Below are 23,112 nucleotides of genomic sequence, written 5' to 3'. Positions count from 1 at the left end.
CTCTGGTTATTTTGACCGGACCTCAGAGTTCCAAAGCAGACATGAATCATCCAGCGGTCGGAGAAGTGTCAGGATGTTCACTTTGTGCAATGACCCAACCCTGCAACCCAGGGATTTTTTTTTCCTGCCTGTCGTTACACATGGGAAAAGGAATATCAATCAAACCCCATACAACACACACAGCCCTGTGATGATCATGTTTTTGTAGATGTTCTAGATATTTTATATGACCGTATCCCAAGTGACAAGTTCATTGCTGGCAGCCCCAGCACGGAAGGAATATTTCTTTCAAGATAAAAACTTGAGGAAATAAATCATTGATCGATATCGTCCCGTCATCTAATGCTACACTGAGAACAGTCTGTTGCACCCAGAATTGTTTATTAAATTAAAAAGAACCAAATGAAATATGCACAAGCTTCCACTTTGAACTCAGTGAGTTAAAACTGTTGGTTTACTTGCTTTTGTAGTCAGGGATAATATCTTTTTCTCAACCAAATTAGCGTGAATAAAATGATTTATTAAAGATGGCAGCCAGTTGTTCTGCTTCTTTCATGTAAATGGTCATGACGGGACAGCAGCATCACCAGAAACCTCAGTCTGTTTTTACTCGGCCTCTTCCTGTTCCATGATCGTGCTGCAGTGTGTGTTCTGTAATGCTGAGCGACTCACTGGCGGTCAGTTGCGCTGCTTTAATGAACTGCATGACACCGGGCAGCGGGGAATACCAGCAGCCCTTCCTTCGACCTACAGCTGTAGAACAACTGTTCTTTCGTTTTCTATCTATCAACAGACATTTCCATTTTCCAGTTAATTTCAATATAGTTGCATTTTTCTCATGTTCTACATAAGAGATGTAGGTGCGATGTTCTTTACATGCAACTTTATGTGACTAATGCTTGAACCTCTGGGTTGTGTCATAGGTATCGCCTTCAGACTGTGAAGTCTCTGGCTGGTGTGAGTCTGATGCTGAGGCTCCTGTGGGCCTGTCTCAGATGGGACGACATGGCCGTCAAACCGTCCGCTGCTGTCGGCACCACGCGTACAGGTACAACCCCCCCACCCCCCAAATCATCAAATAAAGATGTCCTTCATTCTGGGAGGAAGGGGGAAAAGGCAACAAGTCTAATACTGAAATTAGTTCTGTATGAAATCACCAGCTGCTTTTGAGGGCAGAATTAATTGTGTTGTTTGATGTACAAGATATTTACAGCTTTTTTTCTTTACCTTTCTAAAAGATAATGAATTTACACTTGTATTGTGGAAGATACATGCAGCTGGTGTTTCCCCAAAAAAATTACTGAAGTCCATCCTAAAGATCAAAAACTCAAGTGTTTCCTTCTTTGCGATAACTTAATTTCTTCTTGCATTTACTTGGGCTCCCCTCTTTGTCCCCTTGTGGGCCCAAAGAAACACTCCAAAATGGCCTTCAGTCTCATTTGGGTGTCAGTGTTATTATGTTGGAGTGCATTTCCTCCATCTTCTCGGGCTTTCCTCCTCATCACCATACCAACCCAGCCCTATCCCCACTCATTGCTACAGAGACATCGGACACTGAAATCACCACCACAGAGATCATCAAGCGCCGTGACGTGGGACCCTACGGCATTCGCTCAGAGTACTGCATCCGCAAAATCATCTGCCCCCTTGGAGTGCCGGAGACTCCGAAAGGTGAGATTCTTTTTTTTTCATACCTGACCAAAAGATGGAAGCTACTTCCTGAACAAGACCATAATTATAGCTGAGAAAAAAGTATGAATTCAGTCAGATGTCTGTCCCTCATTTGTATTTCTACCTTTTTGGTTGGTAATATTAACCTGTTGTTGATAACAGAACTATCTAACTGACTGACAGTCTTTCCCTCTAGCTCAAAAACACAAACAGTCTATAATTTATTCATCTGTCCACAATCCCAGAAACCCACACCCCTCAGAGGAAGGGCTTGCGCTCCAGTGCCTTGCGCCCCAAGAAGCCTGAGCCTGCCAAGCAGACAGGCCCAGTGGTGATTGAGACATGGGTGGCTGAGGAGGAGCTGGACCTCTGGGAGATCAGAGCCTTCTCAGAAAGGTCAGAGGGGCAGAGGATCGCAACAGTCAAGCATGTGTTGGCTACGCCTACTGTGTAGCATCAATCATGTAATCTGTCAGTCATAACGATTTAGAAACATGTGATATTGCATAGATATTGTCAGGCGTGGAGAATTTACCGCTAATATTTCTCTAGCGTGGAGTTGATCTGTGCTGCTGAACTTGTGTGATGCTTTTTTTAACCAATGATATTAACCTCACCCTAATTATCATCATTTCTAATTTGTAAAATGTGACAAGATTTTAGGCTACATTTTAAATATTTCTTCATGTTTGATTTTTGCTGCGTTTTAAGCTTGATAGGTTCTTTTTTCTTTTTACAGGGTGGAGAAAGAGAAAGCGCAGGCAGCAGAGCAGGCCAAGGCAAGTGTGGTTTAGTTCAGTTATCAAAGTTCAGTTGCTTCTAAGGCACATCTGTTCATTTAAACAAAGTAGTAGGCCTTTACCTTTTTTTTAATTGGTGTCAAGTAAAGCTTGTGTCTTAATTCAAAAGGAAAAAGCTCAGGTGTAGCTGGGATTTACACACGCACTTAACCTTTTTGTGCAATTGTTGCCAAGACAACAAGAAATCCACACATCTCAGTCTTTGCCAATCTATACCACTGTAATGCCTCATTTCTATACAGCTCTTAAGTTTTGGCTCTTAGTTTCAGTATTTCTGTCACTTGTTCCTATGTTCATGTGCTGACCATCTTATTTACCATTTCAGAAACGTCTGGAGCAGAAGCCAGGCTCAGTCACAGTTACTCCAACGGGGACTCCTGCAACATCTGCCGCCACACCCAAAGTCATTGTCGGTTCATTGTCAGGCCAGGGCACCCCCAGCACCAAGGTGGTGCTATCCACCAAGATGGGCACCCCCGTCACATTCCAGCAGAACAAGAACTTCCAGCAGTCATTCGCCACCTGGGTCAAGCAGGGTCAAACCACACAAGGTACGTTACAGAGGAGTGTGGCTACTGGCATTTTTTTGTTTTTTCTATGTGATGTTTCATGTATATGAAGTCTGTTAGTCGTGCATGAGAGTACTGGAGCAGCATGGTGATCAACATCATCAGCGTCACCGTGGTAGTTTATTAGAAGTAGTGATATCAACGGATTGACAGCAGTAACAGTGTTTGTTATCTTTTTTGTTTGTTTGTTTGTTTGCTTTATTAGGAGCAGGCACAGAGACCACCGTGGCCACTTCTGGTGGGCACACCTTCCAGATTACGGGAACCTCAGTGGGTGGAAAGGTAGTGACCACCAAGCTGCCGCTGCCCGCCAACAGCAAGATCGTCACGGTCAATGTGCCAACTTCACAAGGAGGTAAGGCAGATTTTAATAAGTCACACCTCTGAGGCAAACAGAGAGCACAAGTTACAGTTATTCAGTGTAGACGTTTCTTTCCATCCACCACCATTTCAAGATGCGTCTGTGTTTTCGTTTTCTTCGCCTCGGACCCACAGCTGAGACTTTTCAGATGTGTCAAAGGGGCCAAATTAGATCTGGCTCGTTAATTGCACGGCATTGTGTAAGCAAATTAGCGTGCCAACCACGCGCATGTCGCTCGAGAAAGACTGAGCCTGTCTTCAGTCTTTTTAAACCTAGTCAGTGCCAGCTACCGCAGACCCAAATATTTTGAAATCTACAAATTAGACACAAATTGGACATTCCTCTGTCCTTGATTGCCACTGTCAGTGAGCCAAGTACACAAGTAGACGATCATTTCAAACCCCACATCTTAGAAGAACTATAGGGCTCAAGTGTTCAGATGCTGGCCTCTATTAACCGCACTACTAAATACACTTTTTCTGAATCAGTCACACAGTTGACACAGTAAGTTTTACCATGGCCCTAACGCAGTTGTGTTTTCCTTTACGTGCTTGAAATTACACACACTTTTGAAGCACTTCATTTAGCCTACTTCCTGACCTCAGAGCCACAGCCCGCTTCCTTGATTAGTTAAGCGTTTTACCATAGGCTTATTTTTTCAGTTTAAGGTTGTCTTTAAGTGATGTTATAGGGTCACCCTGAAACTGAATGAATGAAATAAGAGAATGAATAAAAGTCCGTGCTGCCTGCTGCCACCGCGGCCCGACCCCGGAAGAGCGGAAGAGGATGGATGGATAATTTAACTTTCTAACTTTATAATGTATTTTAGAGAGGAAAAGGAAGGACACAGTGAAGTAAAGGAGCATCGAACACTGCAGAAGTAACGCTGAGCTTAACAATGTCCACCGGCCTTTTGAATTAAGTGAGCCTCTTGTTCCATCTGGTTCCAGATGCAACAGATGTGAAAGGTGCTGCCCTCTGAGAAGCAGCCACTGTGCGCTCACTGTGTTTTGTGCCGCTGTGGCAGCATGCTCTGCACCAACCCCACTGTGGTGCCCATTGTGTGCCAACCTCATGAGTCAGCAGCGTAGTTTAGTATGACAGATCATGTCTGGTTGTGTCTTGTCGGCATGGTAATCTAATAGAAAGCTGTTATTTTGGTTGGACGGTTTTTAGGATGGTAGACTTGTGTAGTCTGAGGTTCTAAATCCAGACTGCGGATTCAGAATTGAGCTATCTTAAGTAAGGTGCTTATTAACTTTTTTCGAAATGTCAATATTGACACCGCAGATGAGGCGATGGTTTGTACTGAGCACCACCTGGCCTGTCTGTGGCCCTGTCAGGTTATCAGATGATGGATACTGCTCCACACTCGGTAGAGGTGGTCTGACATGATGACAAGCTCCATTACAGCTGCTGACAGCTCTCGTGTGGGTCACATAGGTCAGATTCAGCATTCACAAAACCAGTTATTTGACTAAACACTGATATACTCAATGTATTTATTTTTAATTAAATGGCACCATTTCAAGATGAAAATAAGCCTAGAATATGAAAGGTAAATGAAATAGAAATCAAAAAACTTTGAAAGCTGTATCCATGTTTCTATTAAGTAATATATGTGGATTGAGTTTGTCCTTTAAACAGCCTTAACAATAACTGTCTGTTTTCCTTCTTTATCCATTCTGTCAAACCAGAAAAAGAAACAAGAAACAACTGAATAAATTCTCATTTTCAAACAAAAAATGATTGTGCCATTACAAAGAGCAACTCAATATACAATAAATGTATTCTTTAATACGTACACGCAATCACCCGATAAAGAGGATGATATTCACCAAAGATATGAGGAAAGGGACTTTTCTTACCTTTGAAGTTACCATGAAGGAGAAACTAAGTTCAGGTGGAGTGTAGCCATTTAATGGACATGTGTATTTATCCAGCATGACTGTTGGGCGCCCTGTTTGTTTTGGAAGGGCTTAAGGAAGTTAGGGAGGAAAACAAGTTTACCCTGAGGTCTGCTACCCAGACAGGTAGCCCTCTATAGTGGGATTCCATTTTTCTTTTTTTCCCTCCGTTTCTTTTGAATAAAAGTGTACCTCTCCACTCACCGGAGTCCCAACTCCCCGACCTCTCCAAACAGCCAGTCCATAGAAACGAGTGTTTGATGTGTGCGACCAGAGCAGCTACTCCCCAGGTCTTACGGCCGGGTTTAACGTCCCTGTTTGAAGAGGGAAAACCTTGATGTATAGGTTTACCTGCTCGGTTGCGGTTGAAAAACCGCAGCAACAAGGCAGCAGAGGAAAAAGAGCAACGCTCTCATGGTTTCCATTTCTGCCATCAGCTTCACGTGAGCCCATGAAGGCACAGAGCCTGTTGAACAAATATGAAACGCGCCCTTTGTCAGATTAAAGTTTAAAAGTAGGGTCTGAATTCATGCATAATTTATGAGGGGGTTCAGATATGCTGGGGGGAACCCAACTAAGCTTTCAGTGAGCCTTTTGAAGATTTTGTTTACCTGCTCAACTAATATTTACCATCACTGTGATCAAAAGCTGGCCATCTAGCAAGGAGAGAAGCCCACAAATAATGTATTGAGTTGTGTCAATGTAGGACCTCTGTACAACTGCTCACTTGTAACATGCAAAAATGTAATTGTATTAGAGATGTTTGGGCATTTTCAGGTTTATTAATGGATATGTTTGATGTAATAAAAGGCAGGTATGTGAAAAATAAATATCACTGATCAAATATAATTTGACAAGCAGTCTTTCAAAGATACGTTACAGAATTGTATCTTTAAATCAAACATCTTAAAGCTGTCCGTTTCCTTAAACTGCCCCTTCCTTTCAGCATTTTGCTCTTTCCCTCTTACTTGAAACCACATCTCCCTCCATGCCACTTTGTGTCATCTCCAAATATTTCTCTTTGTCCTTCTTGTTGTTGCTCTTCATATCATTCCTCCAGTTATGAGTTAATCTTACCTAATAATAATAACTGCTCCCCTGCCTTCACCCATCCCTCTCCTCATGCCTCTCTTCTCATTTCTCATCAGATTTTTTCACCCTGGTGTCTTTCTGCTCCTCTTCTCTTTGCAGGTGTGGTTCAGCAGAAAGTGTTGGGTATCATCCCATCCAGCACAGCGGGTGGCGCCCAGACCTACACCACATTCCAGCCCCGCACCACCACGCTCAACATCAGGCCCAATACCCCGGGCTCCCAGCAACAGGTACATCCATCTGCCTTCTTTCTGTTCTGGCATATTCATAAAAGAGTTTATATATATATATATATTCTACTACGGTTGCAAAAACAAAATGCCCTTGCATCACTGTTTCTGTTGCCTTTGCTGTTTGCACATTTTTAATTTTACAGCCGATTACATATGTAGTTTTTCTGCATGTTGTTTTTACCATAGAAGATAATGTATTTTATGTATATTATTCCAAATTGAAACCAAATTTTTGTTTTTGTTTTGTTTTTACCTTTATCCTAGACCTCACTCTGTTGTCAGATTCTGGTAGGGAAAGTCTTTGAAAGAATTACAAGTAATGTCTTGACGAAAATATCCTTCTAGGTTCTGGCAGCTGGTAGTCAGATCCGTCCAGGAATGACAGTGATCCGAACCCCGATCCAGCAGACAGGACCCATGGGAAAGACGATACTTCGAACACCCCTCGTGGTCCAACAAGGTAACGTACTCATCATGAGAGCTGGAATACTTTTCGTTTGAACAAAGAGCAAACTGAATACTGGCAGCAAATTTAGAAATTAAACTTTAACTGTTTCATCCCCTGTCTGTGAGTCAGTATGTCTGTATATGAGTGTTGCCCAGCCTCTATGGCTACATGTTTATTGCCTGTGGGTCAGATTTGCCAAACCTCTCTCTTCCAGGTCAGGGTGGCCAACAAGTGGTGACGCAGATCATTCGAGGCCAGGCAGTTTCCACGGCAATATCTGGTGCCAGCCCTGTTGCCACGGTCACTGGCCAGGGGGCAGCCAGCCCCACCACAGCGGGGCAGGCAGTGGGCCAAACACCACCCGGCACCCCACGGGCACAAGGGCAAGGCCAGGTTAAACTCACCCTGGCACAGCTCACCCAGCTCACACAGGTTAGTGAGGGAGATTTCATCTGATGCGCAGGAAAATGTATCTTTGACAAATAAATTAGAATAGAGGATACCATGGCCTATAATTTCTATTCAAATTATTTGAGTGTATCATATGTACAATACAAGACTTGGTATTGAAAAGATAAACATATTACATTGGTCTGTGCATAGTATTTCTCCTTTTTTTCTGTTTTTTGTGTTTCGATACAAAAAGTGGAAAGAAAGTAGAGTAAAGATTTGAAAAAATGGGACAAAAAAATGACTATACTATACAATCTCTAGCCTCAGCGAAATTATTCTAGATTAAATAGCATTGCTCTGATTCACCCACCCACTCACAGCTCTCTTCTCTGCTTCCTGTAGAAGCAGCAGGGCGGGTCAGGCGTGGATCGGCAGGCTGGTGTCGGTGGTGCCCAACAGGCTCTGACAGTGATGGTTCAGGGCCAGGGCCAGACCACCGGCCAGCTGCAGGTGATACCTCACGGGGTCACCGTCATCCCAGGGCCCGGGCAGCAGCTCATGCAAGCGGCATTGCCCAACGGTCAGATGCAGCGCTTCCTCTTCACGCCCTTGGCCTCAGCTGCCACACCCACATCAAGCACAGGTATAACAAAAAAAAACAAGCAAAGTCAAAAAGTAAAAAATCCACTCGAGTATTAAAATATATCAGAAAAGTCACTCAGAAAACGGACACAAAATGACATGTCTTTGAATAACTAATTTTAGGGAAGTATCAAGCAAGCTCAGAGCACCTCCATTTTCTACATTTTGCATTTAAAAAATCACAAAAACACACACTTGGAGGTGAGTCTCTTTCACAGATTAGTTTTAAAGTCCGTGTATATCTATGTGCCATGGTTTTGAAGGTGACATTTTAAGTTACAGTTACATTCTCTCGCACATCTCCGAACACCTCTCTCTGCTCTTTCCCTCCCTCTCTCTCCAGCCACCACAGTTCCCGCTCAGCCCAACTCCACTTCCACCAAAACCCCGGCCCAGCCCGCCCAGCAGGCAGCAGCCCCCGTCCAGGCAGGGGTGCCTCCACTGGCCACAACCAGTAGCCCTACTTCAGCCACCCCGCAGGGCCAGTTGCCCCCTCAGACGCAGGCCCACATGCCCATCCAGTCACCCACCTCTCTGCAAGTTAAAACACAGGGAGGAACTGCCCAGCTGCAGCTGCAGCAGACGCCTCAGCTCATCAGCATGTCTGGACTGCAGCAGCAGGTACAGGTATGATTAGCAAATGGACATAGTGGGTGGTACTGGAAAGTTAACCACTACCCCAAACACCTGTAGCTCAATTGACCTTGACCGGATTAGCCACTGAACACTCAAGTTACACGGTGTCCAGCAGTAAGAGACTTTACTGTTGGGAAATGTAACTACATCTGTAGTAAGGCTAAAAAAAAAAGTTCTTGTTGCTCAAATTGTTGAAACCTAGATCATACTGTGAACTGCTAATTTAATCTGTCTGGTCCAAACAGTGTTTGGATTCTGCATTAAGAGCTTTGATGTATGATGTAGCTGACAGTGTGATCTAACCCCTTCTAAATAAATGCTTTATATAAATGTACAAGCAAAACCACGATTTTCTTTTCTGCTGTGTTAAATTTGTGTATCTTCTGTGTCGTGTCTGCAGGTGCTGGCTCAGCTGCAGGCCCAGCAGGGTGGAGGCTCTCTGCCACAGCACATCAAACTGCAGCTTCCTATCCAGATACAACAGACCGGGACCACCTCAGCTCAGGGAGGACAGGTAGTGCAGCAAGTCCGCTAAATTAGACCACAACTTTTATTACTTTTTTAAAGCCTTTGCTGGAGGGTTTTACATCACAGTAAAATTAGAGGAAAACAAATCAGAAAATTAGGTTTTGTCTTTTGTATTCTATTCTCTGTAGCATATCAGATACAATATGGATAATTTATAATCCATAAATTCGATGACTGCACATCACAAAATGTGTCATCTAGCTCAGGAGAGGACGACAGTATTTCATAATTTCAGTTTTTCTTACTCTTCAGATTAAACAGTTTCCTCAACTGATAGTTTTCTTGATAACTGTCTTTCAAAAGTGAATCCTGCCCCTTTTAAACTGTTTCTTTACATCTGTCATGGTTCAACTGCAATATTTAACAAAGTTTTTTCTTTTTAATTTTGTAAACTAAATTAAAATGGGAATCAAGCTTTTTTTCAAGGCATGAACTGTTTATCACACTTCGCTGTCTGCACAGATTGGGAACGTGGTGACCATCCAGGCAGCTTCTGTCCAGGAGCAGCTGCAGAGGATCCAGCAGCTCAGAGAACAGCAACAGCAGAAGAAGAGACAAGCTGCAGAGGCCAAGAGAGAGCAAGCCCTCAACGCAGCAAGCCAGAGCGACATCATTCAGAAACAGGTGCGCATGTGCTCGGGAAGCCGTCGTAGGCAGGTCATCCATCTCAGTCCAAAGCTGTCCGTCTCCCTGCCATCAGTACATAAACAGTCACCATCCTTCAACCTCCAGCCCTCCGCTAAGACTGGGTTTATTTTCACAGCCCTGCCCCTGTCTCTGTCTGTTGGGCTTAATACTGCCAATGTTACTGTTTGTGTGTGTGTGCGTGTGTGTGTGTGTGTGTGTGTGTGTGTGTTTGTGTGTGTGTTCACCTGTCTCTGTGTATTTACTGTACTAATGATTCCTCTGTATATGTGTGCATGTATGTTTCGTGTATAATCATGTCCTCTCAAAAATGTAAACCTCTTTTCTCTTGTTGAACATGTGGTCGGCTCTGACGTCTCCCTGCATCGTGTGTTTCAGGTGGTGATGAAACAAAACGCTGTGATCGAGCACCTGAAGCAGAAGAAGACCATGACGCCTGCGGAGAGAGAAGAGAATCAGAGGTTTGTGTCACAAATTTGTTTCCATTTATGTGTGTGAAAATACGGGTATGATATTTTGCTTGTCTTCAGAGGTGTCATTTTGGAAGGCAAGAGGTTTATACTGAAGCACTGGATTAAACACAATGTGCGACAGTAACAGCACTGAAAATATGTTTAAGATCATTATCTATAGGACACTCCTGCCTCTTTAAATTGATGCCTTCTTGTGTGTCTGTGTCCTGATCATATGGATCTGTAACCTCAACACTTAGGCGGTCTGTATGCTATCCTCTCCTGTCTCCATTTGACATTGATTCAGCTCCACACTGGGAGGTGCTACACAGCATGGGAACTTGTGGGTGTGTAACCCCCAACAGCTGCATGTCCTCACTGTGACCCTATGAGCATGAACACAAAGACAAATCCATTTACAAATGAGAGCAGTTGTACTATGAAATCACACATGGCCCTAACGGCCCCTTCACTGATTTGTGGGTATGTAGTTAACTTTCATGTGAACGGTCTGTAAACGGTAATCGGTCTATTTCTTTGTAGCTTCCCTTTGTGTACATTCTGTCTAAAATGGGCAGAAAATGAAGTCATGTCACTTTAATTACTAACATTACATGCATTGACTCTGAGATCTGAGATTGTCTTCTTTAACCTTATATCACTCCAGTGACCATTAGTATCACTGTTGGTATCTTGGCACTGTTTTATCAAAAGCCAGGAATTATTTCCAGTGGGTCCAGGTAGTGTTGTTCCCAAGAGACTGATCGACGTCCCAGAGTGACATCTTTATAGCAGACACTTTTGGTAGCTCACTTTCACCATAAAAAAAAGGTGCTGTTTTAATTTGTGAGACGAGTTAGGCCAACTACCACTTCCATAAACACCAACAATAAAATCTATTAGAAAAACAAACCAGTAGTGGAATGTTTAGAAAAGCTTGTTCCCTCCCTTCCCTCCATCTTTACACGCTGTAGATAGATTATACTCTGACCTACAGACAACTCTGACAACCCCGTGTTTATGTCCACAGACACTGTGTCAACACTGTTCCCATTCACATAGACCTGAAATACCAAACCCAGACTACCGTGACATCACTGCAGCAGCTCTGTCTGTTGTCTGTCTCTCTGCTTACTTTTCGTCCCTTTTTCCATTCCTTCATGTCATCATTTTCTCCCGCTTTTCCGTCAAAACACGATTCTGTCAGTAAGAACCTGGAGCTCTGACATCAGTTGTGTTGGCGTGTCCTCTTTCATTTGTCTCCTCCACTTTCACGCTGCATTTGCACTGCGTATTTCAGTACACGCTGCAGGAGCCCTGGCCGGTCTTTGACCTCAGCAGCCATGGATGTGTTTGTGTGTCATTCACACAAACATACGCTGGACCAGGCTTCCCGAAAGGTTTTCAATCTTAGTTGTGAATGTTAGCGAACAGCAGTGAAACATACTGTAGACGTTGAGCCATGAATCATCTAGATTTACATATTTTTATCTGCAATGTGTTTCTCCCAGATGTTTTTTTTCTTTTTCATTTCTTAATATCTCATGTAAGTTTCCAGAAAGTTCTATCATTACAGAGTAATAGGACCTTACACACAACCTCGAATCCCCTTAAGCATTTTAATTTGATGGAATTTGTGTGTACGACTTTTCTTCCTCGGTTTCCCATGTTTACAAGAGCAGTGTGGCTTCCCACTCGTCCTCTATCTGTCCATCTCTCTCCATGCTTCTCTTCCATCTGTCAGCTCCACTCCCTGCTACTTAAGAGTGTCTCGCACAAATAAACACTGGACAACCAAACACCCGTCTAACATCTGTAAGACACGTGGCCCAGTAACACGACTAGGGGGACTAGCAATGATGGCACAATTGTTTATACTTTTCATCGCTTTTAGGAAGTGGCCATGGTATGTTCAGGATTTCAATTGATTGTGTCATACGTCTGTCAAGCCATGCAGAAAGTGTTCACACACCCCCGAAGCTTTTCCAAGCAGTGCTAGTGGAGATTGCTGGGGAAAGCAATTTGTTTTTCCAAGATTTAGGTTTCTTTTTTTTTCTTCTTATTTGACAGTTCACAATGGAGAACAGAAAGATTTAGAGACAGATAGAGATGAGATACAAGAAAAGTCCAGACCCAGAGTCAAACCCAGGATTTTGTAGTCACGTAGCTTGTACAACCGAGCCACCAGAATGCCTCAAGGACCTGTGCTGAGAGAAATGCTCTCATTGTTCATTGACACGCACTGCCATTTCTTACATGTGGAAAGTTAGATGTTCACATTTTTGAAGTAGCCAGTAGTCATGCAGGTTGCACTCTCTGAAACATTGAAGCATTGTTTGGATTAATATACGGCTCCTTCCCACTGGTGTGTCAGAGGGATAACTTTCTTCCTCTGTGACTTTGACTGTACTGGCTTTCTGAATTCAAGATTCAGATCTGTGATAATCCTCTCCCTCCCTGCTCTTTTATCCTTCTCCTCTCTCAGCAGGAGTATTATTTGTCTTTTATTCCTTTAAAATACCCTTAATGGGCCACAGCCCCATTTCACATGGGTCCTCATTAGATTCAGCAGGGCTGTTTCTGGAGCTCTGTTTTTTGTTTCTGCTGCATTCAAAGCACTGTTCATCCTCAATAGACCCTGCTTTACTATTCTATACAATATGCATTTCTGATCCACTGTAACTTTTAAAAGGTTATAAGGATGTAGAATCTGAATGAAGTCCTTTCTCGTTTTCCCTTCTCTCTTTTGTGTCTGTCCAGAATGATTGTATGCAACCAGGTGATGAAGTACATCCTGGACCGGATAGACAAGGATGAGAGGCAGGCAGCCAAGAGGAGGAAGAAGGAGGAGGTGGTGGAGGCAAAAAGGAGGTTGGCCAATGCCAGCAAACTCTCCTCGCTCCTTTACCGGCACAAAGAGAGCCTCAAGATGGAAATCCTGAAGAAGCGAGCGCTTCTCGACAAGGAGCTGCAGCTAGAGGCCCAGGTATGGAGGAAGGGCGGGAGGGACACAAAATATTTTTTTGAAAAGACTGAGAACCCTGAAGGAGATACATAACAAATGATTAAATTGCTTTGATCATGCGAAAAGGCCTTACATACTCATAAATATATGGTATGATGAACGGCAGTGGAAACTCTCAACTTGTTTTGACCCCTTCTGTCTTGACATGACACTCCTCAGGAGGAGCTGAAGCGGGACCTGTTGCGGATGCGGAGGGAGAAGGAGAGGGCTCAGGCCGCTGCCCACCAGGCAGCCCAGGCCGCAGCGGCCGCCGCCCACAACCAGCAGCAACACGCTCATGCACACGCACATGGCATCGCCGCTCAGCACCACCACACCACAACCGTCACCCCCACACACAAACGAAAACGGGAGGAGGAGAGGGAGACTGCACCGTCAGCTAAATCCAAGAAGAAGAAGATGATCTCAACGACGAGTTCCAAGGAGAGCAAGAAGGACACCAAGCTCTACTGCATCTGCAAGACGCCCTATGACGAGACCAAGTATGATCATGCTCACTGCGAATACTCATGTTAAATACTTTATTTCCAAGGAGGGAAGCGCAGGTGACAGCAACAGGCACATTTAAACATAGTTAGAAAAAAAAAAAACAAAGAGGTAAAATAGAATTGCTCTTTTTGAAGACAGGAACTTCTCCAGCAACCTTTTAGTTCCCGTTTTGGTTTCTGGATTTTAATTCTTAACTCCCAAAAAGTCACAGCTCCTGAAGTTGTACTTTCCAACAGTCCAGGAACTACTGGGTTGCAGTCAAACACAAGCCTCAAGACTGCAGCGATGTTTGTGGAGCATTCATTCGAAATATAAGCAAATGCTAGTTATAGAACCAATATTAGGACAATTAATGCACTGTCTAATTTGCCTGATCTACAAACATCTACAGATGTGATGGAAGCGTAAATACAAATGCTCTATGGGACTTTTAGTTCCAACTATATCTGTATCGCACCCCTGTGTAGTGTACATTAGCTTTGTTAACATCATTCATTATTTATCAAAAGAACCGTAAAATGATGCGACTCAGCTTCCAGTGTAGATTAAACCCTTTCTTTCCAACCTAATTATAAAAGCCCAACACAGTTTTTTATATTTTAAAAACCATAATAAAGTAAAGTTGGCACACTGTATCTGCGAGACATCAGTGACAACACCTGTGTTTCTCTGTTCTCTCTGAAGGTTCTACATTGGCTGCGACCTTTGTACCAACTGGTATCATGGCGACTGTGTGGGCATCACGGAGAAGGAGGCCAAGAAAATGGACGACTACATCTGTGTGGAGTGTAAACGCGGCCAGGAGGGCAGCACAGAGGAGTTGTACTGCATCTGTCAAACACCATACGACGAGTCCCAGTAAGCAGTTGCAGCTGTGTGTGTGTGTGTGTGTGTGTGTGTGATTTGTTTGAAGGACGGCACATTTTTATGCATTGGATTGCAAATTGCCCAAAATCACAATTAAAAGTCAACGCTTGCTTTCTTCTCAGGTTCTACATCGGCTGTGATCGGTGTCAAAACTGGTACCACGGTCGCTGTGTGGGCATCCTGCAGAGCGAGGCCAACCACATCGACGAGTACGTGTGCCCACAGTGTCAGTCGACAGAAGACGCCATGACGGTGTTCACTCCGCTCACTGACAAGGACTACGAGGGTCTGCGGAGAATCTTGCGTTCCTTACAGGTAAACAAGAGACAAACAGTCGCTGCACATACTTAGTGTACTGAATAAAACCCCCCTGTGCCATTATACTCTGCAGGTACACAAACTCTCTCTCAGCACCAGCTGAAGCAGCAGTAACAGAGTAGTGGTCTTTTTTTATTACAAGCGATAGACTGAACACCAACACAGCTCCTTGTCGCCCCTCTACAGTGTAAGAGCAGCAAACAAAAGTCCTCTGTGTGTGACTTATCTGATGGGTTTGGGTCCCCAGAGCGCTACTTGGACAGCTGCCTGGCCTCAGCATTTTTTTTTTTTTTTTCTAGCTTCCCTTTCTTTTCTCGTCCTCCTCCTCCTCCTCCTCCAAACCTCTTCTCCCCTCATTTTCTCCTCCTCTGTCCACTGGTCTGTGTATGTGTGTGTGTGAAGAGAGAGAGAGAGAGAAAACATCTGTGTTGACCCACCTGCTTCCAGTGTCATTTTCACGGTGCTGTTTGTTTTTCTTCGTTGGTTTCAGCTTTCTCAAGTGTCTTGTCTTTCTCTTTATCTCTCTCTCTTTCGGGCCCTCCCTCCTCTGCAGGCACATAAAATGGCGTGGCCGTTCCTGGAGCCAGTGGATACAAATGACGCCCCGGACTACTACAGGGTCATCAAGGAACCAATGGGTGAGTGAGAAGAGATGTTCAAAGGCCTTGTCCACATTACACAAAGAACCACACCAGTGAATATTGACAACCGGGTTTGTGAGTGAATGTTTCCCAGCTACTGTATGTCCAACAGTATTTGGGAATTGGCCTCCATTCCCATTTAGGTCAGCAAATACTCTGGATCCAAACCCCCTCTCTGATCTTTATTCCACTGAGGGCGTGCACCGTATTGAGCATTTTAACTTTTCTCACCTTCCTTTTGACGGCTCGTCTACTTCGTTCTCTGAGTATTATCACTGAACCCGCTGAGGAAGCCTTTTGAAATAAAATGCCTATCATTGGGGAAAATCTTGAAATCGAAATCATACAAATCTAAAGTACCACTACTACAAATGTTGCTTGTTTTAGCTCATTTACTTAAAATTGCGTGTACTTAGGTGGTGACTTTTTTTTCCAGAGCATACATTGACCAATGAGCTTTAACTACCTCATTTTACTCTCATTTTTATCTGTGCTGTTGCTGCAGGTTAATGTAGTTGAAAGACAAGACTGCAGAAAACTGGAAACACAGAGAATGTAATATGAATAATAAATATATAAACAATACAATAAACATATAAAATATCACTCCCCCATCGACGAGAGACAATTTCCACTATTTTCTGACATTTTACAGTCATGATAAGTGATTAATGGATTCATTTAAAAAAAAAAAAAAAAAAAAGCACATTAATTGATAATGAAAAGAATCAATAAATTTGCAGCCCTAGATTATATGATACAAAATTACTACTACTGGACACAATATAAAACTAGTAAAGGAAAGCAGTGGTCCAGGCTGTATTTTCTGAAGGCAGAGCTCTTCAGACTTCTTATCTTTTGTGGATTGAGCTTATGAATTTTAATGTCAACCTACTTTCATTGGCTGCGTTATATGGAAAAATATCAGATCGTGACTCATGAATCAGCAGATACTTAATACTGAGTTACTCAGACTGGGATTGGAAGCAATCCTTATTCGGCAGATCAAATTGCTTCAGTATTACTGTTTTCATTTTGTAATTGCTTTAGGCATCGGACGTAACACCCAGTCTCTATATCTTAAACATTAAAACACAGCCGCCAGGAGGCCAGCAGGGAGGAAGCCCTCCAACTCAGATCAAACCGGCCATGTAAATGGGGACTTTCGTCAACAGGGCCTTTTTGAACTTCCACACAAACAAACAGTTAATGAGCTGGTCCGGGTCTGCCGGACTCCCTGTGGAAAGGGACCAGCCCCACACTCAGCTCCTGTTGGCCTGGTCCTGGAAACCCTCCCCTCTCCTTTCCACCGCAAGAAAAAGACCTTGTTGATTTTCAGAAAATAAAAAGAGCATTTGGCCGGTGTAGCTGCAGCCGTTGGTAGTTTTTGGAGGGTTTTGAGATGAAATCTGATGACAGAGAAGAAGGAGGTCTTTGATATTGACCATGAGGTTTGTGAGCCCCTGGCCAGCTGGGTGGGGGTTAAGGAGGTTAAGAGTCGGATATGTTTGTTTAAAACGCAGCCCCGGGGACGCCGTGCAGAGCAACCCACCGGCAGCAGCAGATTATATGAAGCCTCAGCTGTTGCCAGTTAGCTTCCTCGCTAACTCAATCTTATTTTTTTCATTTTGTAACTTGGTTCAACCAGGTTAGTAACACTGAAAGCTCCTCTTTCAAGGGAGACCTAGACTCATATTCATCGGACTCTCAAAGGTTCCATTAATTTTGTGTGGATTTTTTTTTTCTCTGGAATGACACTCGGATAATGACACTTTCCTCAGGAATGACAAATCGGTCAGATTTCAGTTACTGATCTGAAAGGCTGAGTAGATCGAGGTTAAAGTTGGCAGAGGTTCTGGATTTTTGCTGTCACATATAAAGTGATGAACTGTGCTCCCAGAAAACATATTTGAAAGTCTGTCAAAGACATGCCACATAAGCTGCAATTACTTTGGAGCAGACATGCTGATTTGATCAACCAAGTTGATTAGAAAAGCCATTCATCTGCTGCTTCCGCATATATGATGTTTGTCTCTGGCAAAATCTCGCAATTTAATTTGTAGGGTTTGTTTTGTTCTTCTCTATAACATACTGTACATACAATCTTTGACCAAATATACTTTTTAAATCTCCTTTTTTCAGACCTTTCCACCATGGAGGAGAGGTTACAGAAGCGTGAGTACGTGAAGCTGACAGAGTTTGTAGCGGACATGACCAAAATCTTCGATAACTGCCGCTACTACAACCCCAGTGACTCGCCGTTCTACCAGTGTGCCGAGGTTCTGGAGAACTTCTTTGTCCAGAAGCTCAAAGGCTTCAAAGCCAGCAGGTAAGATGGGTGGATGATGATGGTTCATGATGATGAGCACTGATTAGGAAAAGAAACACAAAGTTGCAGCTGGTGACTTTGAGAAACTGGAGAATAGTTATGCCCCTGAGTGGTAGAGCATCCAGCCTGCTGAATGAAGTGTCCGTAAGAAAGAGACCAAGTCATTAGCGGCTCCAGCTGTTCTGCTGTCTGACCTTTGACCTCCCTGGAGGTTCAGTTGACACAGGCTTTCTCCAAAAAGAGCAATAAAACTTTACTTCTTATGGAAAAACACATTGTCAGACACTGGTTGAGTTCATCGACTCCTCCTTAATCTTATGTTTCTTCCAGACCTTTTTGTCATCTACTGGGTTTTTCTTTTCGGGTCAGGGGTGAATGCTCATACGACCAGGAGGCTTGTTCTGTCAACAAGCAGAACAAACAATCATAATTTATTTTGTTTGTGTCATTTCAAAGCCTCATTTGTTTGCACTATGGAAGCGATACATGCCTTTGCCGACACAAGCTTTTCTCTGCGCGCGTTATGAGCGTTCAGTCACACCCTTGTTCCTTCTTGGTGGGATCCCCGTTTCATACACATTCAGGCTTCAGTCAGCTGATTTTACACCCATAACAACATGTCTGCTTCAGCTCTCACTCTGTAATGAAGGTGCATTTTCTGCTATTATTTGATGTTTTAAGTGGATTTATAGACTGTGAAGCCAGCCTGATAAAAAGCCAAAAAATCTCAGGCCTATTTGGTTTCAGGGTTAGCTGATTTCAAGCAAGTTGTTGCCTTGATGCTGTTGCCTCTGCTCCTGCCCATAGTGTGGAGGCAGCTGTTCCTGCACAGTTGAACCCTATACAACAATGAAGCTCTAACAACACTACTATCATGTGCTTGGTTATGCCTCCAAACTCACCTCGATGCATTGCCCTTCGCTGCGTAATGTGGTTTGCTTTGGGTGGATGCACACTACAAGATTTTGGCAATATTTAGCTGCATTTTGGTTGATTTTATATCCGTACATCATGGTGTTATTTGGCTTTACTTTATTGATTTATTATGTTTGTTTACTGGAGATGAAGCTAAACATTTCATGACGTCTTGAGAGGGGCCAGTCATAGTGTATCTCTTGTCTCATTTCATCACACATGGAGTTTCTCTGAGCATTTCAGGTCTGATGTTTGATAAGTTCAGTGAGTCTTATGGTTTGCATCCAGCTTTTTGTGCCTAAAACGGTGATGTGCTTCACCCGCATGTATTTACACCATCCATTCTCCCTCTTTCTCTCTCCCTCTCTTGCAGATTGTGATGTCAAACTCCTGGGTGCCCGGGTCACTCTTAAAACAAACAAAAAAAATAATTTGCTATCCCGAACGTTGCTGTTTTTACTTGTTTAAAACAGCATTAAAAACTTTGTAAGAAAGTGCATATATTAAGCCACACTGTAGGTGTGATCCTTTTTTATTTTAGAGGCAAAGGAAAGAAAAAAAAAAGTTTCTACTGTCTAATAATGGCAGCCATGTTGGTAACACAAAGCATTCAAGGGAAAATGTATTTTCTTACACTTCTTGCAACAGATGACTGATATTTTGTTTATGTCTGAGTTGGATATACGGCAAAATATGAAGTTTAGCTAAGTTTGTCATTCTCTTTCTTGAGATTCAATTTTGAAAAGATAAAGCTATTGATTTTTATTGTGAAATCTGAGTTCCTCTTAAGTTCATCACACACAGACACACACATAACTTATCTTTTAATTTGACAGAACTGTTGTTTATTGTATTGGTCATAACATGCTGCAGCAGAACATTTTTACCTCATTTCTTAGCCGAGAATTTTAAGAAAGCATGCAACATTTATTAGTTTCTTTTTATTGGCTGTACCCATGTATAATGTTATTTTATGTGCATATTCTATCTTTTTGTGAAGGACTATTTTTATGCTCTAAAGGAAATAATGGTAGGAACTGTAAAAATAGATTGGAGAAAATCTAGTTTAGCTTTCCTGTTCTAAATATGGCAAGCTTGGCAGTCTCCAGTTCACAACTAAAAGCCCTTGTATATACACTGTTGGGCCAACATCACATCATACACTTCGTTAACATTTCACCAACATGGCTGCTTGGTCTATGTCAAAGTGTCTGACCCACTGGCATCCAATACATGTTTTTGTTTTGTTTGTTTTTGTTTTTTTTTTGTATTTCCCTTAGTGCATATTTTTGTCATATTGTAAAGCTTTTAATAAAAAAGGAAACGAAAAGAAGTTTTCCAACTGTTTCTTCCTCCTCTCTTTGCCCGTCTCTGTAGGTCTCATAACAACAAACTACAATCAGCAGCCTCTTAGCTCCCTCCTAAAAAACCAAGTGTCAAAAAGACAAGGCTTGTGGTTTCCTCTGAATGATTAAGCCCTGTGGTCCCAGTCAGGCTGCATCTGAACTCCCAGCTGAAAATCAGCTCGCACTGGTGTCACAGAGCCCAGCCTCCAACACCTCCATTGCACTGCTGAGGGGGAAAGAAGTGAATTCAAAAGCCCTCTTTTCGTCCAAAGCGTCAGTGGGACCTAATGACAGAGAAGTCACACCTTCAGACCAGGGGCAGGGTGATCGCCGACCCTGTTTGGCAGCCTGCTTCATCCCAGCCAGCCGTTCCTACCAGTGCAGCCCCTCGGTGAGAGGAAAGATCCGGATGGGGAAGAAAGATGGCAGATAAGATTTATAGGTTGGCTGGTTGGATGTGCAGTGGCAGTTTGATCTCACGGCAGCACCATACTGTTAAAGAGCTGTGTTCACTCTGTAACTGATCACTATTTTTTCTGTATCCTATATAGCAAAGTGTCAGCTTTGTTCTTCCCACCCAGAGGTTCAACTTTAATGTCATCCTCTCACGTTTTCATGATACAAACATCCCATTTAAGCTTGGTCACTGCTACAAATGAAAACAGCTACGAGAGTGCACAGAAACGCCCTGTCCATGCTTAACGTCGGGGTAAATATGCAGGATCTGCACACTTCACATCCATGTACAGTACCTTGAGTTCATTCTTCTCATATTTAACAAACAGCATGTCTGTAAGCAGCATTTTATTGGTGCTGTAGGACTATTCGTAGCTCCTTTCCATTCACCCGAAAAAGTAAGCCCACTGAAAACAGTCAGCCACTTTATTCAGCTCATCTTGGATGAATATGCAGTGTCACCTTCCATGTTTCACACCTAACTCCGCTGGACCCAGCTGTTCTGACCACACTATTGCTTTACCCTCAGGTGTGTTCAAAGCCTGAACCAGCCACATAGAATATGTCTGTCAATGGTACATTTCATTTACATTCCCTATTACAGCAGCCTCATGCTGAGATGCTCCATTTATCATAGAAGCTTGATTTTAAAAAAGACAATAGTCGAGAGACAAAGTTTTTGTCTGATTTAAAAATCGCCATATATCGGTGTAGACAGCACTCGCTCAAGTAATTCAAATCATTTTGTCTGAGGGCTGTGCTACCTTCACCTGAACTTCCAGAAGGAAACGCCCAGAACAGGCCATCCCACCCACCACACCCCGCCCTTATTCTGACCTTTTCTCATTTTGTGCTTTTCTGAAATGCAAGTGAAGAATGTTAACTTGTCCTGAGCTCCTTTAAACGTGACCTTTTGGAAGGAGGTCAAGGATGAGCTGCGATGACAAGGGTCTGTTAGGCCTTCAGGGAGGCTGAACCTTGTACAAGGCTTAATTAACCCACATGTACTGTACCTCCCTCCATACACTGTCTCCTCAAAGCTCTTTGTCCTTTTCTGTCAGTGGCTGAGTCTCTATGTCCCCCCTCCCTTATCTATCAGCCACTTCTTCCAGCATATTTCATTGAAGTTGACAGGTTGGCTCACATATGTCTCTCAACTCGCCCTCAAAGCATGGTTAAGTAATTGGATAATGGACTTTTCCACTCAGCATCAACTCAGTTATGTTGCGGTTTGTGGCAGCATGTCTGGGAGTAAATTTTGAGTGGGGACTGGGGAGTCTTTGTACCGTGGGGTTTGTATGAAAATTTTATAGCTGCATTTTTAGCATATTTGGGAACATTTTTGTAATGTGTGATTATCATTTTTGTAGGAGGGGAGCAGTATTAAGACACAGTTACAGCTGTCTCTAAGTTGATGTGAAAAACAATTTCAAATTAAGCAAACTTTTCCGTTTCAATCATAAAGTTTTTTTATTTTTATTTCTCTGTGTATCAGAGTTGAGAGATAATGTAGCTTCTGTCTTCTTTTTTGTGTTTGTGTGTCTTTCACACAAATATCTGTCTCTTTGTAATCTGATGATGATGTGTTTCATCCACTGTTTGTAATCTCTATTGTATATTATTGCTGTCCAAATATGTAGAAATGAAAGATTTTTAGAGCAGTAGAAACTTTTATTTTTCACTCTTTGAACCAGCAAACTAAGCCCGCCTGTATATTTTAACTGTCTATTTTTTCTCTTTAATTGAAGTGAACTCTACATTTAGCTGAAATTGCCCTTGATATTAAAAGTGCTGCATATTGTGAGCATAAAGGTTTTGAATGGGGTAGAGTGACACAGTAACTCTTGTAAAGAGTTTTTTTCATTTTTTTTGTAAGAAACCAACCAGTTCAGCATAACTTCTATATTGACATTGCATTTCTTGTATTATTTATTCATATCAATGAAAAGTTCTCAGTTTTTTGAGTAATGTTGAAGCAACGAAACTACAGATAAAAATTACTCTATGTTTTTAACAGATTGTGGCAACTCTGAAGAGATTCTCTTTTGTACTTGATAGGACATTTCATCCTAGATAATAAAGTAATGTTTTTGACACCAGTTTTGAAAAGATTTGTGTTTTCTTTGGTTGCCTCTGTCCATTACAGAAACACCGGTTTATCTTACTGTGCGCTCTATTGTTATACAATTCTTGCATTCTCACATTGTAAAGGGATGTATTTTCATCACACCTTTCAAGAGCAGACGTCCCAAAGTGCTTCATGATTTCAAAAAAAAAAAAATTATATATATATACATATATATATAGCAACAAGTATAAAATACAGACGAATAAAAACAACATAAATAG

General features: G+C 42.6%; 1 protein-coding gene across 11 annotated transcripts in view; it reads left to right on the top strand.

Annotated features, from left to right (window-relative positions):
- The window catches only part of LOC111659727 (nucleosome-remodeling factor subunit BPTF), a 43,012-nt gene extending 20,150 nt beyond the window's left edge, over positions 1 to 22,862 (top strand). For 7 of the 11 annotated variants that reach the window (XM_023412745.2, XM_087175731.1, XM_023412744.2 and 4 more), the window contains 21 exons: positions 924 to 1,048; positions 1,519 to 1,671; positions 1,917 to 2,067; positions 2,411 to 2,450; positions 2,797 to 3,022; positions 3,246 to 3,395; positions 6,500 to 6,630; positions 6,979 to 7,093; positions 7,296 to 7,513; positions 7,877 to 8,117; positions 8,460 to 8,743; positions 9,153 to 9,266; positions 9,743 to 9,904; positions 10,304 to 10,386; positions 13,138 to 13,363; positions 13,562 to 13,884; positions 14,576 to 14,749; positions 14,881 to 15,073; positions 15,630 to 15,714; positions 17,860 to 18,046; positions 20,339 to 22,862. In XM_023412745.2, coding sequence (XP_023268513.1) covers positions 924 to 1,048; positions 1,519 to 1,671; positions 1,917 to 2,067; positions 2,411 to 2,450; positions 2,797 to 3,022; positions 3,246 to 3,395; positions 6,500 to 6,630; positions 6,979 to 7,093; positions 7,296 to 7,513; positions 7,877 to 8,117; positions 8,460 to 8,743; positions 9,153 to 9,266; positions 9,743 to 9,904; positions 10,304 to 10,386; positions 13,138 to 13,363; positions 13,562 to 13,884; positions 14,576 to 14,749; positions 14,881 to 15,073; positions 15,630 to 15,714; positions 17,860 to 18,046; positions 20,339 to 20,375 — 3,418 coding nt within the window. In that variant the 3' untranslated portion in view covers positions 20,376 to 22,862. Of the gene's footprint in view, positions 1 to 923; positions 1,049 to 1,518; positions 1,672 to 1,916; positions 2,068 to 2,410; positions 2,451 to 2,796; positions 3,023 to 3,245; positions 3,396 to 6,499; positions 6,631 to 6,978; positions 7,094 to 7,295; positions 7,514 to 7,876; positions 8,118 to 8,459; positions 8,744 to 9,152; positions 9,267 to 9,742; positions 9,905 to 10,303; positions 10,387 to 13,137; positions 13,364 to 13,561; positions 13,885 to 14,575; positions 14,750 to 14,880; positions 15,074 to 15,629; positions 15,715 to 17,859; positions 18,047 to 19,334; positions 20,295 to 20,338 lie in introns of those variants that run through there. The other 4 variants (XM_087175730.1, XM_087175728.1, XM_087175726.1 and 1 more) reach the window with 3 other exon arrangements.
- The last annotated feature ends 250 nt before the right edge of the window (positions 22,863 to 23,112 follow it).

Source organism: Seriola lalandi, unplaced genomic scaffold, assembly GCF_002814215.2.
Source record: "Seriola lalandi dorsalis isolate HSWRI2012SDOR001 ecotype SW California unplaced genomic scaffold, Sedor1 jcf7180002054486, whole genome shotgun sequence".
Lineage (NCBI taxonomy): Eukaryota > Metazoa > Chordata > Actinopteri > Carangiformes > Carangidae > Seriola > Seriola lalandi.
Note: the sequence above shows the minus strand (reverse complement) of the source record. Positions and strands in the feature narration are given on the sequence as shown.